At 43.5% G+C, this 14,145-nt stretch overlaps 1 protein-coding gene across 1 annotated transcript in view; it reads left to right on the top strand.

Annotated features, from left to right (window-relative positions):
* The window catches only part of GABBR2 (gamma-aminobutyric acid type B receptor subunit 2), a 1,005,856-nt gene that overhangs the window by 524,427 nt on the left and 467,284 nt on the right, over positions 1 to 14,145 (top strand). Inside the window, exons 6-7 of the mRNA XM_019540184.1 lie at positions 1,422 to 1,613; positions 3,057 to 3,293. Coding sequence (XP_019395729.1) covers positions 1,422 to 1,613; positions 3,057 to 3,293 — 429 coding nt within the window. The remainder of the gene's footprint in view (positions 1 to 1,421; positions 1,614 to 3,056; positions 3,294 to 14,145) is intronic.

Here is a 14,145-nt window from a genome sequence, read left to right as displayed (position 1 = left end):
GACTTTAATAATATTTTGATAAGAAGGATATATAATAGTAGGAGAAAGGTCAAGGGTCAGAACTACAGGCACCTTCTTTTCCTGGCAAGTGTCCTTCTCACTGAGCCCCAGTCTGCTGCTATTTGCTTAGTTCTTCTCCTGGCCAAACATCTTGCCCTTTTGGCTACCTAAAGCCTCAGCTTCAAGATGATGCTCTGGGCAATTCCTAGCCTGTGGCCTAGTATTTAAAGCAGTATTCTGGGAATGAGTTAGGGGAGGTAAGTTTAATCCCCTGCTAAACTGGGAAGACCTTAAACCTAGGTGTTCTGCTTCCTGGGAAAGTCCTCCAGCCATTGCAGCATTGGGCTAAAGCAGGGGTGTCAAACATCCAGCCCATGGAACTGGTCCATGAGGTCTGCCAGTGGACTGGTGAGCTACTGGAGGTTGAGGGTGTGTGCTACTGCAGAATTGGGGGTCCCTGACTCCAGTGAACATGGCCATCGGTGTTAGGTCCCCAGAATCACACTGTTGCTTGAATGCAGTCCCACTGCAGTTGCTGCTGGCTCCCCACAGATCTAGTCCAGGAGGAGTCCCCATCGTCTGGATTCAACCAGGGACCTGGGTTGAGTTTGACACCCCTCGGCTAAAAGGTGGAGAAACAAGATTGCTCTAGACCATATTTGGTCTCTGCAGATCCTTTCTAAGCATGCTCAGAAGGACAAGCCTAGTTGTGCAGATGGAAACAGGATCTAAAATTTGTAACCATCAAAAATGCTTCTTATTAAACTGTTTGGATGCTGAAGCAGCATTTAGATACTTTTAGATGAAATAGTATTTGGGCCTTAATGTTTCTATACCAGTTACATTACAATCACAGCAAGGGCATTTGCAACACTGAATTGTTGACTTTCTGGTTACAGGCTTATGATTTTTTGTTTTCATTCTCTCCCTAATTCTTGGTTTCAGTTTTTGGATGATTTAGCATGCTATTTCTTTAGCAATTTAGCATGAACTGTAGCAAAAGGCTATGTTCCCAGCTCTGATATAATGCAATTTATTGATAACAAGTGTGCTTAACCTGAGACAAATTACTATGACCTGGTGATTAATAAAGATATTTCACATTAGCAATACCTGCTTGTGTGTGTGTGCGTGTGTGCGCGAGAGAGATAGAGTGTGTGTTCATGCTCCTATTTATCCATACTGATGTTTAATAGCACATTAGAAAAGATTGTTTATGGAATTGCTCTACTTCCATGCTTTTCCCTTCCTGCTTTTTTTTTGTCAAAGCAAATACTTTGTATCTTTTAATTATTACATCAATGTATTAATTATGTAGAAAATTAAACAGGATTTTTTAATATGTACCTGAGGGGTTTTCTAATCAGTAAGCTGCTAGATGTCTACTCACTTTCTTTTTTATTATTTTCTTTAATTTGTAGGCATATGATGAGGAGATGTATGGCAGTAAATATCAATGGATAATTCCTGGCTGGTATGAAAGTTCCTGGTGGGAATCTTGGATTAATTCTTCGCAGTGTCTCAGGAAGAATCTTCTCACTGCCATGGAAGGTTACATCGGAGTGGATTTTGAACCCCTTAGTTCAAAAGTGATAAAGACCATATCAGGAAGGGTTAGTGTCCTTTTCCCCACAATGTTTGTATAGCATTTAAAAATATTCCTACTACGGTCCATATTGTTTTGCCACCCAGTTGTTTAAAATGTGATAACTACAGGGAGAACCCCGTAGGGTTCGGATTTATTTTGGGCCTTTAGGTACCTTCAATGGCCAGAAAAGTGAGGGAGTTATGTGCATCTCCAAATAAGTCATATACAGCAATGCCTCATCTTCTCTGTTCACTCTCCCGTGGACTTGAGATGCTTTGCCATGTTTCATAACCTTCATTCCCTGTTGTCTTCTTGCATTCATTTTACTTTTCTCCATCCATGAGTGGACTCCAGACTCTCATTCCCTTACCTTCTTCCCCTTTTCACATGCATAGGACTTTTATTGTTTAGAGTAATGTTATATTAAGAAAAAATGGAAAGTTTATGTAACATTGCACTTTAGGGCATCACCAAACCTTTGAATCAGTGGTTCTGAACCTTGTTAGACTAAAGGGGCATGTCCAGATGAGCGCAGATGTTTGGCACCCTGGGGGCACCCGGGCTACACACACTTTGTCATGCAGCAAGTTGCCCCAGCGATGTTTGGCGAGGCTGGGGCCAGCACTGGGCCTTACCTGGGGCCCTCCTGGGGCTGCAGAATTGGCAATCCACCTGGGTGGAACCTGGCTGGCAGCAGCCGCATGCCTCTGGGTGGCCTGGCTCTGCTTTTCAGCAGCATCCACTGCCCATACATGCACTACTGGGTTTTTTTCCGTGAGGTTTTTTTGACCCTTGGATATCCAGGGTCAAAAAACCCCATGGAAAAAAAAAACAGAGCAGCACATGCACAAGCAATGCACACTTGAAGGGCAGACAACACCTGGCAACGCAATATGTGGTGCTGCAAACGTGTTTGAGTCACCACATACTGCATGGCCATGTTCATCTGGACACTCCCAAGGAACCCTTTGGAAAATGCCATCTCATACGTTTCACTAATTTTTTAACTATGGAAAAATAGTAGAGCAATTGTTCTGTTGCAGAGTTCTCAGAAAGAAGAACAACAGGTCAGAATGTTTTTGATGCTATAGGTTCCTATTTGAAATCTCTGGGTTTATTTTGTGAATCATGGTTTTCACACCTAACAGTGCTATTATTACACAGCACCCTTAGAAGGATTTCCTGGCCCGCTTAAGAATAGAGCAGTGATTGAGAATCAATGTGCTAGATGACAGAGCTTTGGAACAATTTTCTCTCTGTCTAGATCCTTTCCCCCACTCCTAATATCATCACTCCTGCAATTCAGGAGAGTGCAGGAGCTTCTCAGATTTTAACTCTTGCCTAGCCCTTGTTTAGGGATCTTGCATATATCAGTAGGACTTGTTTATAAAATGTATTTTTAGGGTGCAAATTGTGGATCCAAATATGTGACATGCAAAGTAGTAAAGATTTATTTCCTTCTCTACAGACTCCACAACAGTATGAAAAGGAATACAATGCTAAACGTGGAGATGGACAGTCCAGTAAATTTCATGGTTATGCCTATGATGGAATATGGGTGATTGCCAAAACGCTACAGCGGGCAATGAAGTATCTTAATGCTACCAACAGGCACCAAAAAATTGAGGATTTTAATTACACAAACCATAAACTTGGCAAAATTTTTCTGGATGCTATGAATGAAACTAACTTCTTTGGTGTAACGGTAAGTCCTAATCGTCTCTTATATGCTTGATTTCCAAGTCAGCATCTGAGGTATGCATTACATTTTAAATAGCTTTGAAAAACATAGGCAATGGTGTATATGTATTTTCTTATATTTGGGGAGGTCTCCTAGGTATATCTTACTTACAAAATTAGTAAGAATATTTGCCCACAGCATCAGCTACTTGGAGTCAGATGACTAAACCTTGTGACTATTATTTTAAGGCTCATAGGCAGTCTTATGGTTCTTGGGAACAATTCAGAACTGCTTCAAGAGTTCTGTATGTCCTTTGGGTTGAAATACATGGGCATTTTAATAACTAAGAATTGCTGAAATGAAAGGGTGCTTGGATAGCGCTTTTTCCCCACTCGAAATCTTTCCTGCCAGATAGGTTGAGACAGTGGTGCAGAACTGGCTACACCAGCACTGTAACTACTGTGGACTCCCCAAACAGATTATAACAACTTTGAGTGTACTTCACATCACTTGAAGCAGCTTTCAGTGTACTCAGTGGGAACAAGAGTCTGGTAACATATATATGTATAGCCAAATTCTGATCTCAGTTATACCACTGTGTATACATAATAACTATAGTGATTACACTGTAGTGGCTTTGACCTTGTGCTGCATTAAAATAGGTTGGAATATGGTTCATAAATCTCCATAGGTCATTTGGCAGGGCTGTTCACAGTGTACCTGCTGTATGTCCCATTTACAGCTCTGTATTAGAGATGGTAGAAAGATGCTCCCTCCAAGGCAAGGACCAGGTGTTGTCTGGGAGGTACTTATCCTCAGGTAAAATGGCTTCCAGGACTTCCAACATGGTAGAGGAGAGGCCTGCTGTGACCCCATTTGACTTGCAGCAAACTTGCCTGTGCGCACCTGGGCTGCAGAGTGCACAGATATGTAATGGGGGCTTTGGGGCCAGTGTGTGTTTCCAGTGGTTCATGGAGTAATCAAGCCAGCACTTCTTCAAGCAAAGGGATTGTATGGTTCATTCGTCCTGCGTAGAGAGTGACAAAAGTAGGGAGGTTTACTATGCAGTTCCTACCCATGTGTAATTGTGTAACAGTCTGTCACAATCTGTCCTCAACTCAGTTGATATCCACTTGATTATAAAACCTGTCACTTGACTTTATAGAGCAAACAGAAATAGCATACACAAAGGCTAGTTATATAAGGAAAAATGTTTATACACCAGGGACCAGAAACAGTACTGACTTTTTTAGTACAACAATTATTGTAGCAAGCTACATTTTGGAAAAATGATGTTACAATAAGGCCCCTGCTACATGCTACATATATTATACAATTAACTGGTTAATCACACAATAAGTCTAGACTTGCCACACGTGCAAAATAAGACTAGCCACAAGTGCAAAGTAATTATCACACAATTAACTGGTTAATTATGCAATAGATTTAAACCAGCTGCATATGCAAAGTAATATCACATGATAAACATGACTAAGCAGCTATAAAGAGCCGACCAGCTATAAAGTTAGTGCTTAAAAATGTGTAACAGCTCAATAACTGGTTTCTCTCCTGCTTTAATCTGAACATGAACCAGGGCCCTCAAACTTGTCAAGAGTTTTTGGGAGTTTTTTTAGACTGCAAAGTAAAAAAAAAAAAAAATGTAGGAAATGTGACAATTTAACTGCTCAAAGATATTAATTCTTCCCTCTTTTCCATTCTTATGTACTGAATACGGCAGAGGACCTGTGGAAAAACTAGTGTATGGTCATGAAATTAAAGACTGTATCATAATGCATACACAAAGCCAGCAAACAAAGGGTAGAGTAAGTTGAAGTTATGCAAGCAGTGATAAATCTAGTATTTTTTAGTTGTTGAGTAACCTTGTAACCGAAATCCATAGCCTCTCTGGTAAGTAGTGTATTTACAGTGATTTCTTTTTCTATAGGATTTATTCTGACTTTCTTTTATAAGCAACTGCCATAGTCCACTATTACTCAGCACCAGGAGGGTTTGAACATTGAACCCTTTGCAAAGCAATTCAGATCGTTACTACTTTAGAGCTACATTCAGTGTACCTCATAGAAGGCTCCTATTCTAGGGCAGGGATGGACCACTAGGTACACACAGTGTGGCTGGCCTAGCTAAGCCAAGCTAAGCCTTTCCCCAGACTTTAGAGTTTGGGGAGTTCCTGTTTCACTTGGTGCTCTGAGAGAGAGGCAATGAATAGGCTGCTGAGTGCACAGTCATATTTTGGATTTGGGTGTGTTTGTGGGGAGCCTACACTGTGAACACATGTGATCTTGCATACTGTCTTTCAATTCCTCCTAACCACACCAGCCCCCACCATCATCAGAATTATTGTGGAAGTTCCAGCCCCATCATGGGGTGCAGGAGAGATTTGAAGGGGGGAGACTACTGGTCTCATGGATTAATTTTGGGAGGTGGCTGCTACCATAGAAGGCCACAGGGGAGAAGGCACAATAGCACATGCAGAAGTGTGAAAATGAGCAATCAAGTGTGGCATCATTGGCCACACCAAGTGGGAAGGAGACAGGTCAGGGCTTCAAAGAGGATGCGTGTTTGATCAGAAAGAAGAGCAAAAAAGGTGATTCTAGCAGCTGTGTTCAGAATACACAATATGAATTAGAGGTATGAGAAGAGGAAGTTGTTGTAGGCTAGACATGTGATAATGAGTCTGAATAGGAATGTTGATTGTTAGAAAAAGCCAGATTTCAGACAGCAGCATAACAGAAGGAAAGTGATTGGGGTGCTTCTGAATGGGTGGGAGTTCAAAAATAGTTACCAGAAGCATAGAATGTGGATGTTGATTAGCCGTTTGATGTGCACTGTTGTTAATTTCTGTGTGTTTACTGCAGTCTCCCGGTATTTAATATCAGGGGATTTGTCTCTCTGCGTTAGGGAGTTAGGTGAGAATCTGTTTTTCACTACAAAAAAAAGTATTCACTGTGGACAAAACCTCGACGACATGAACCCTACAATGCTCAAACACTGGGAGATTAGTAGACTTTGATATCTTTTTATTATATTTGTAATCTCATTATTTTTAAACCAGTCACATCATATTTTGGAAGCCAAACGTGATATTTGAATTCTTGGGTCTGGCAACCCTGAGCTCCCTCCGCAAGTGATAGTTTTGTTATAGGCGGAAACTGCAGGGTGGGGGGTGTTTCTTAACAGCATCACAGAATTGTTTGAGGTGGTGGCAGGGGCTTGTTGGACAGCTGAGGTACTTTGTTTTGGACACATTATGATGAAATCAGTAGTGAGAAATCTTGTAGAATTTGCCAGAGAGACAAGCTGGCATGCAAGACGGATAGAGATGATTCACATTCTGTGAACTCCTGGCAGAAATTTAAGATAAAATTATAGTAGTTGGGTATCTTCTCATTCCTGTAGGGGAAGATCATGGCCTGTTGTGTCACTATCACAAGGTGGGGAGATAGGGCATTGTCACATTTTCCTATGCACTGTCCCTTAAGTTGTCTCACAGCTTTCTCCATGAAGCGGGAAGTAACATGCTTCTCATGAGTAGAGCTGTGATGCTACCCCAGCATACCTGGTGGCATAATTATGACATTATATTGAGGATTATGTAAAATTACTAGCCAAATTGGCTAGATGGTCAGACCCAGAGAGTGGTTTTTGACCTGGAGGGATGTGGGCAGTGGACTCTCCAGGGCTCAGTCCTGGGGCCTGTACTGTTCAACATCTTTATTAGTGATCTGGATGTGGGTGTGGAAAGCACACTTTCCAAATTCGCTGACAACACCAAGATGGATGGTGAGGTGGGCATGCTGGAGGGGTGGGACAGAATCCAGCTAGATCTAGACAGGTTACAGAGGTGGGCGGATGAGAATAGGATGGAATTCAATGCAGACAAGTGCAGGGTGCTGCATCTAGGGAGAAGGAACCAGCAACACACCTATTGGCTGGGGAACACCCCTTTTGTCAAAACAGTGGCAGAAAGGGATCTTGGAGTTATTGTTGACTCCAGGATGAACATGAGCCACCAATGCAAGGGAGGGGTCAGTAAGGCTGACAGATTCATCACAAGCAGGTCCAAGGAGGTGATCTTTCTCCTCTACGTGGCATTGGTCAGGCTGCAGTTGGAGTGCAGTGTCCAGTTTTGGGCACCACACTTGAAGAGGGATGTGGCTAGCATTGAGAGGGTCCAGAGGAGGGCCACTCGCATGGTCAAGGGGCAGCGGGTCAGGCCCTACAAAGAGAGGCTAAAGGGCCTGAATTTATTCAGCCTCCATAAGAGAAAGCTGAGAGGGGATCTGGTGGCCATTTACAAACTTACTGGGGACCAGCAGGAATTGGGTGAGGCTCTGTTCCCCTGGGCACCACTGGGGGTTACTAGGAATAATGGCCACAAATTGTTAGAGAGAAGGTTCAGGCTGGACATCAGGAGACATTACTTTACAGTTAGGTCTGCCAGGCTCTCGAATGGACTCCCAAGGGAGGTGGTTCTTTCTCCTGCATTGGGGGTTTTCAAGAGGAGGCTGGACAGATATTTGGCTGGGGTGTTATGACCCCGGCACTCGTTACTGCCTAGGGCTGGGGGTCAGACCTGATAATCTGTTTAGGTCCCTTCCGACCCTAAGCACTATGAAACTATGTACTGACATACACATCTCAAAGTTCAGCGTGTCCGCAGAGTGTGGGGAAAAGTGGAAGAATATTGTAAACACCAATTACTTTTTACTTCATGGGCTATTCAAGAGGCATTTTCATTTACCATGTACTATTTGCTATGGTGGTCCTACTTTCCTGCAATTGCAGGATTGCTCAGTGCTCCTTAAAGACAATTAATCTATCCAAGCAAGATGGAAAGAGTACTTTGAGGCACTACTGAACCGTGAGTTGACTGTGGTAAATACCACCATCAAGTCCATACCCCAGCACCCTGAAAGGAGATCTCTCAGCAACCCTCCTATACTAGAAGTCTGAAGTGCCAACAAAGAAACCAAGAACAACAAGGCTACTGGACCAGATGGCATACCTGCTGAAATCTATAAGTCTGATAGCAAAAAATCTTTTAATGAGACTACACAAATGTATTCTTTGGATTTGGAACAATGAAGAGATTGCTGGGGACCTGAGGAATTCCAACATCATGACTGTCTTCAAGAAAGTGAATAAGTTTGTGTGCAAGAACTGTTGGCATATGGCCCTCCTTTTCACAGTAGGGAAAATTTTTGCATACATCCTCCTGCACTGCCTTCTGCTTCTGCCTCTTGCTCAGGAAGTCCTGACAGAATCTTAGTGTGGTTTCAAACTATCCTGTGGGACAACTGACACAATCTTTGTTGCCTGCCAATTCCAAGAAGAATGTCAGAAACAACATCAGGACCTGTATATGACCTTCATTGACCTTACTACAGCCTCTGACTCCATCAATCATGAAGCCTTATGAAAAGTACTGTCCATATTTGGATGCCCTGAAAAATTACGTCAAGGTCCTGAGGCTCCTCCACAGCGAGAAGATTGTGACCATTCTACATAGCGGATCAGAGACACATCCACATCCCCTAATTGGTCACCCCAACTTTGTTCTCTATTTTTCTGACAGTCATCCTGGTTCTCATTAAGGATCGCCTTCCTTCTGCAATTGACATTGAGTGCTGAATGGATGGAGGACTCCTCAATCTGGGACATTTTCAGTCAAAGACCAAAGTACTTAAAACAACCATCCTTGACCTTTAGTATACCGATCACTGTGTCATCTTTGCACAGACTGAGGAAAACCACCAGATCATGCTGGATCTTTTTGGAGAAGCCTACCAAACTCTGGGACGCTCCCTCAACATTGAGAAGACTAAAATGCTCTATCAGCCTGCTCCAGAAAGGCTAGTCCTTTACCTCCCTCCCAAATTACTATTGAGGGAAAGACCCATTTCCCTTACATTGGGAGCCATCTCTCTCGGAGAGTGAACACTGATGAGGAGATCCAGCACAGGATCCAGTGCGCAAGTGCCTCCTGTGGGAAATTGCCTCCACATTCACTGCAATCTCTGGAAAGACACCAAGATCCAGGTCTAAAAAGCAGTCATTATCCCCATTCTCCTCTACAGATGTGAAACATGGATGACCTACCATCATCATCTCAAGACCGTAGAGAGGTATCACCAATAATGCCTCCAGAAAATCCTCCACATCACCACACAAAACACTGGCATCCTTGTTGAAACCAATGTTATCAGCATTAAGTCTGTGATCCTCAAGCACCAACTTTGTTGGACTAGACATTCTGTGTGGATGCCTGATTCTTGACTCCCAAAACAAGTGCTCTACTTCTAGCTAAGTAATGACTTGAGATCTTGCAGTGGCCAGAAGAAATGCTTCAAGGACACATTGAAGGCATACCTCAAGAAAAGGAAGGCAGACATCAAGAGTTAAGAGGACCTGGCTGCTGACCAACTCCATTGGCGCTGCAAATCTCAACCAAGCAGCAGCCCATTTTAAGGTAAAACATCTTGCCCTTAAAGTAGAGAAGAAACAGGAAGGAAAAGGAGAGGAATTCCAGCCTGCAACCAAATCTCCCCTGCAGAAAGACCAACAATTTTCTGTAGATGGATCTACGGCTCAACGATTGTACTCTTAAGTCATCTCAAGACCCATCAATGACCTGTGGTAGAGATCAACCTTGAATTGAGGGATTGCTGATGATGCTTTGCTGTGGTCTATTTCACAAACTGGAAAGCTAGTCCTTTGTTTTTCTTTGCACACTCTACCATTCCACCTGTTTGGTCTTGACAGCCCATCATAGCAAAAGTGATAGATTGCATTATCACAGTCTTGGTTGTCAAGGGAAAATATTTAATCCAAGATGAAGAAGCATGACATTTTAATTTTAAAACTAGTCTCAGAGGGGACATGAGGAAGTGAAAAATCATCTATGAACTACATTGCTTTGTGAGGAGAGAGAGAAAAAGTTTCATTGTCAGCCACATTAAGTGGTTTGGGGATTTCTATATTAATTAAGCCTTATTCCCCCTGTGATTAATAGTGGTGTTTCATAATATCTCTGTGGTAAATTAAAATATTTTTCAGTGTGCCAGGCATCATGGTTGGGGCACTTTATGAAGCAAGTTATTATTAGTTCACATTTTTATTCTAGTAGCACCTATGCCAGCATGGTAAAGTAATGCCAAATAAAACTACTAATGAGACAGAAAGATACTTTCTTTTTTTTTTTAACTAACCCTCTTAAATATTACTTTTGTTAAAAGCAAATTGTATATTTTTCTATTGCTGCAGTTTCCTGTTAGCAAAGAAAACCCATAGGAACTTAGATCTTAAAATAGTATTTGATAGCAGTAATGGAAACTGTTGATTTGAGCTAATTAGTTGGCTATCACATGGCAATATCATGCAATAACGACTGAGCAATGTTAGCCCACAAGTGAGCCACCCTTGACAGTAAATATAGAAAGAGGCTTGCAAAAATATCAGAATAAAGAAATGGGTTTTTATTTCCTCATATAAACCCTACACATTTAAATTCCCTCCACACAAGTGACCTGATTCTTAGCATATTGGACAAGCAAGAATCTGCTAACAATCCATGGGCCTATTGGACCGAATTCTCTGCTACATTGAGTTTCCATTTGGTGATGCCAAGAGAAAAGCCATCAGGGAGGTATTTGCAGATTCATACATCTCAGCCACAGCACAAGTTATAATGTGTCTTGGGGCTTCTCTAACCTGTGCCATCTGGCAGTAGTCCCCCAGCAGCCATCTACCAGCTGAGCAAACCTCAGTAAAATAGAGCACACTTTGGCCATCCCCCTCTTCTCTCATTCTAGAGATAGCTGAAACATTTTATCTACACTGAATATATATCTATATAATAGATTTATATGTATACACACACACAAACATTTCTGATGAAAAAAATCACTTTTTGGATGAATTTCTGTTGGGAAGGGTTGTGTGAGGTTCAGAAGATACAAAAGAGAACTCCACCCCAGTATTCCCAGAGGTCAGAGCATTCACTGGGGCTGTGGGAGACTGAGGTTTACAGCCCTCACTAATGTTAGTTATGCATCTGAACCTTCATCTTCTGTTGCATGACAGCGCAAAAACTACTAGGCTATTTGATGCTGGCTGCCTCTTAATACATTGCCAATGGGAGTTTGTGACACCGAATTTATGTTTTAAGTTCTGGCACAATGCTTGGGGATAATATAAATTTGACTTCAAAGTGTTTGACCACATAACATTTTTGATCAATTCTAGGTAGCACTGCATGAACCACTTTCTGTTTCTTTTAGCTTTATCACTCCCTATCAGGGCATGTCTACATGTGTATTTAAGTGTGACTAAATGTAATGTGCATTAAGCTAATGTACGTTAAACAATTTTTGGTAGGTGTCTACATGTACAGAGACTTGGCACTAAATCTAGTGCATTTGGCACTAAAGTTAGTGCCAAGTCCCTGAAGCCCTGCCATGTGCCCCTGTGGCCACCAAGGGGAGCTCCAGCCTCTGGCCACAGGGCTGCCAGCGCTTGGTAGCCATCTTGGAAACTCTTATCCCTGGCTAGCCTCTTCTTTGCCCAGGAGCCACGTGCCCAATGTAGGGGCATCATGCACCAGCTTCCTCCTTGTCCACCCTGCCTCCTCACATCAGGGCTGCTCCTGCCCCTGCCAGTGACACCCAGCACCCTGCTGTGCTCCAGCCTGGTCCCTGACAATGACAACCAGCACCCTGCTTTCCTGCTGGCCACGGTCCTGGCCCCAGCAGCTCCCACCCCCCCCCCAAGCCTCAGAAGAGTCACACACCAGCTGTGGAAGGTCCTGGCCGACCCCCTTCTTCTGCACTCCCCACTCCAGCCTGCCTGCTGTGCCACCCACACACCACCTACTCCCTACCCACCCCCAGCACCACTCCCAGTACCTGCACAAGGGTGAAACAAAAAAACTGTATTACCCTCACAACAGCTACCTCTGTCCTTCCCCCTCCCTCCTTCTCCCTCAACCAACAGTGACCATTCACCACCCTCCCCACCCACCAACAATAAAAAACCCACTTGAAAGTGGAAAATGGTATACAGGGGGGAAACTATATACAGGTAGGACATTATATACAAATGGGAAACTATTTACAACATTTTAGATCTACAAGCCCAGAGTGTGTGGGGGGGGTTATGGGGGGCCCTAAGGGGCAGAGCACTAAGGCAGGTGCCCAGCACCCCAACCCTTGGATGTTCCCCCATGTACCTGGGGACTGCGGCAACCCCACTAGGTGGTGGCCTCATGCATAGATGAGTCTTTTACCATGTGGTTCTTAACCTGCATACAGTACCTCCACCTAACACAGGAGATATACAATCCCACTAGGGCGAGCACCTTGCTGGACTTGGCATTGGCTATAGGGGATGACCTGGTCAGGGATCTGCAAGAACAAGGTAACCTAAGGGATAGTGACCATCAATTGATTAAATTCACTATCTGGTGAAGGGTGGGAAAAGTAACCAGCAGGGCAGAAGTGCTAGATTTCAGAAAGGCTGACTTTAGGGTGCTTAAGAGATTAGTTAGTGTGGCATTAAAGCTCAAGAGCTTGAGAAAATGGGGGTCCCAGAAGGGTGGTCATTCCTAAAGGAAGCAATCCTGTGGGTGCACAAGGAAGCAATCCTACTGTGCAGAAAAGGGGGCAAAGGGGCCAAGAAGCCCTCTTGGCTAAACAGGAAAATCTGGGAATGCCTAGGGGCAAAAAGGGGCACACAGGCTGTGGAAGCAGAGGGTAACTACCAAGAAGGAATATACATCCTTGGCTCGCATTTGCAGGGAATCAGTTAGGAAGGCCAAAGCAGAATTAAACTTAAACTGGCAACAAAAATTAAGGACAACAGAAAGTCCTTCTTCCGGTATATAGGGAGCAAACAGAAGGTGCAGGGCAGCATAGGACCCCTGCAGGATAAACTAGGGCAGTTGGTGTCAGATAGGAGAGACAAGGCTAAGCTCTTCAATGAGTTTTTTGTCTCTGTATTGCTGAACACAGATCTAGACAAATCTCCCAAAATTATTACAGATAGAAGCAGGGGGAACACCAGCCCACCTACTGTAAGCGCTGACCTAGTAAAGAGACATTTGGAGGAGCTGGACATGTTTAAGTCAGTGGCACCAGATGAGCTGCATCAATGGGCACTGAAAGAATTAGCCAGTGTCATAGAAGAGCCACTGGCATGGCTGTTTGAGCACTCATGGTGCTCAGGTGAGGTGCCAGAGGACTGGAAAAGGGCCAGTGTGGTCCCTATTTTCAAGACGGGGGTGAAGGGGAGGAGGATCTGGCTAACTATAGACCAGTAATCTCACCTCTATCCTTGGGAAAACCCTTGAAAAAATTATCAAGGATTTGTAGGAGTCCAACAGGTAATATACTGCTGAAGGCAAATGAGCACGGGTTCAAAACAGGTAGATCCTGCCTTACTAACCTTGTTTCTTTTTATGACCAAGTCACTAAATGCTTAGATGCAGGAGTTGAGGTAGATGTCATCTACTTGGACTTTAAGAAAGCCTTCAACATAGTATCCCATCCTGTTCTCATAAACAAATTGAACAGCTGTGCCATAGATGATTACACAGTCATGTGGGTCAAATTTGCTTAGGGGTCATACCAAGAGAGTGGTGTTGGGTGGGTTGGTATTGACCTGGAAAGATGTGGTCAGTGGAATCCTCCAAGGCTCAGTCCTTGGGCTGGTGCTGTTCAATATCTTCATCAGCAATCTGGATGAGGGTGTGGAAAGCACTCTGTCCAAATTTGCAGATGACACCTAACTGTGCAGGAAAGCAAACACACTGATGGGAAGAAAGTGAATCCAGGAGGACCAGGACAGGTTAGAGAAGTGG

This window comes from Crocodylus porosus, unplaced genomic scaffold (assembly GCF_001723895.1).
Source record: "Crocodylus porosus isolate Cpor-Errol unplaced genomic scaffold, CroPor_comp1, whole genome shotgun sequence".
Classification (NCBI taxonomy): domain Eukaryota; kingdom Metazoa; phylum Chordata; order Crocodylia; family Crocodylidae; genus Crocodylus; species Crocodylus porosus.
This window is presented reverse-complemented; position numbering and strand designations above follow the sequence as displayed.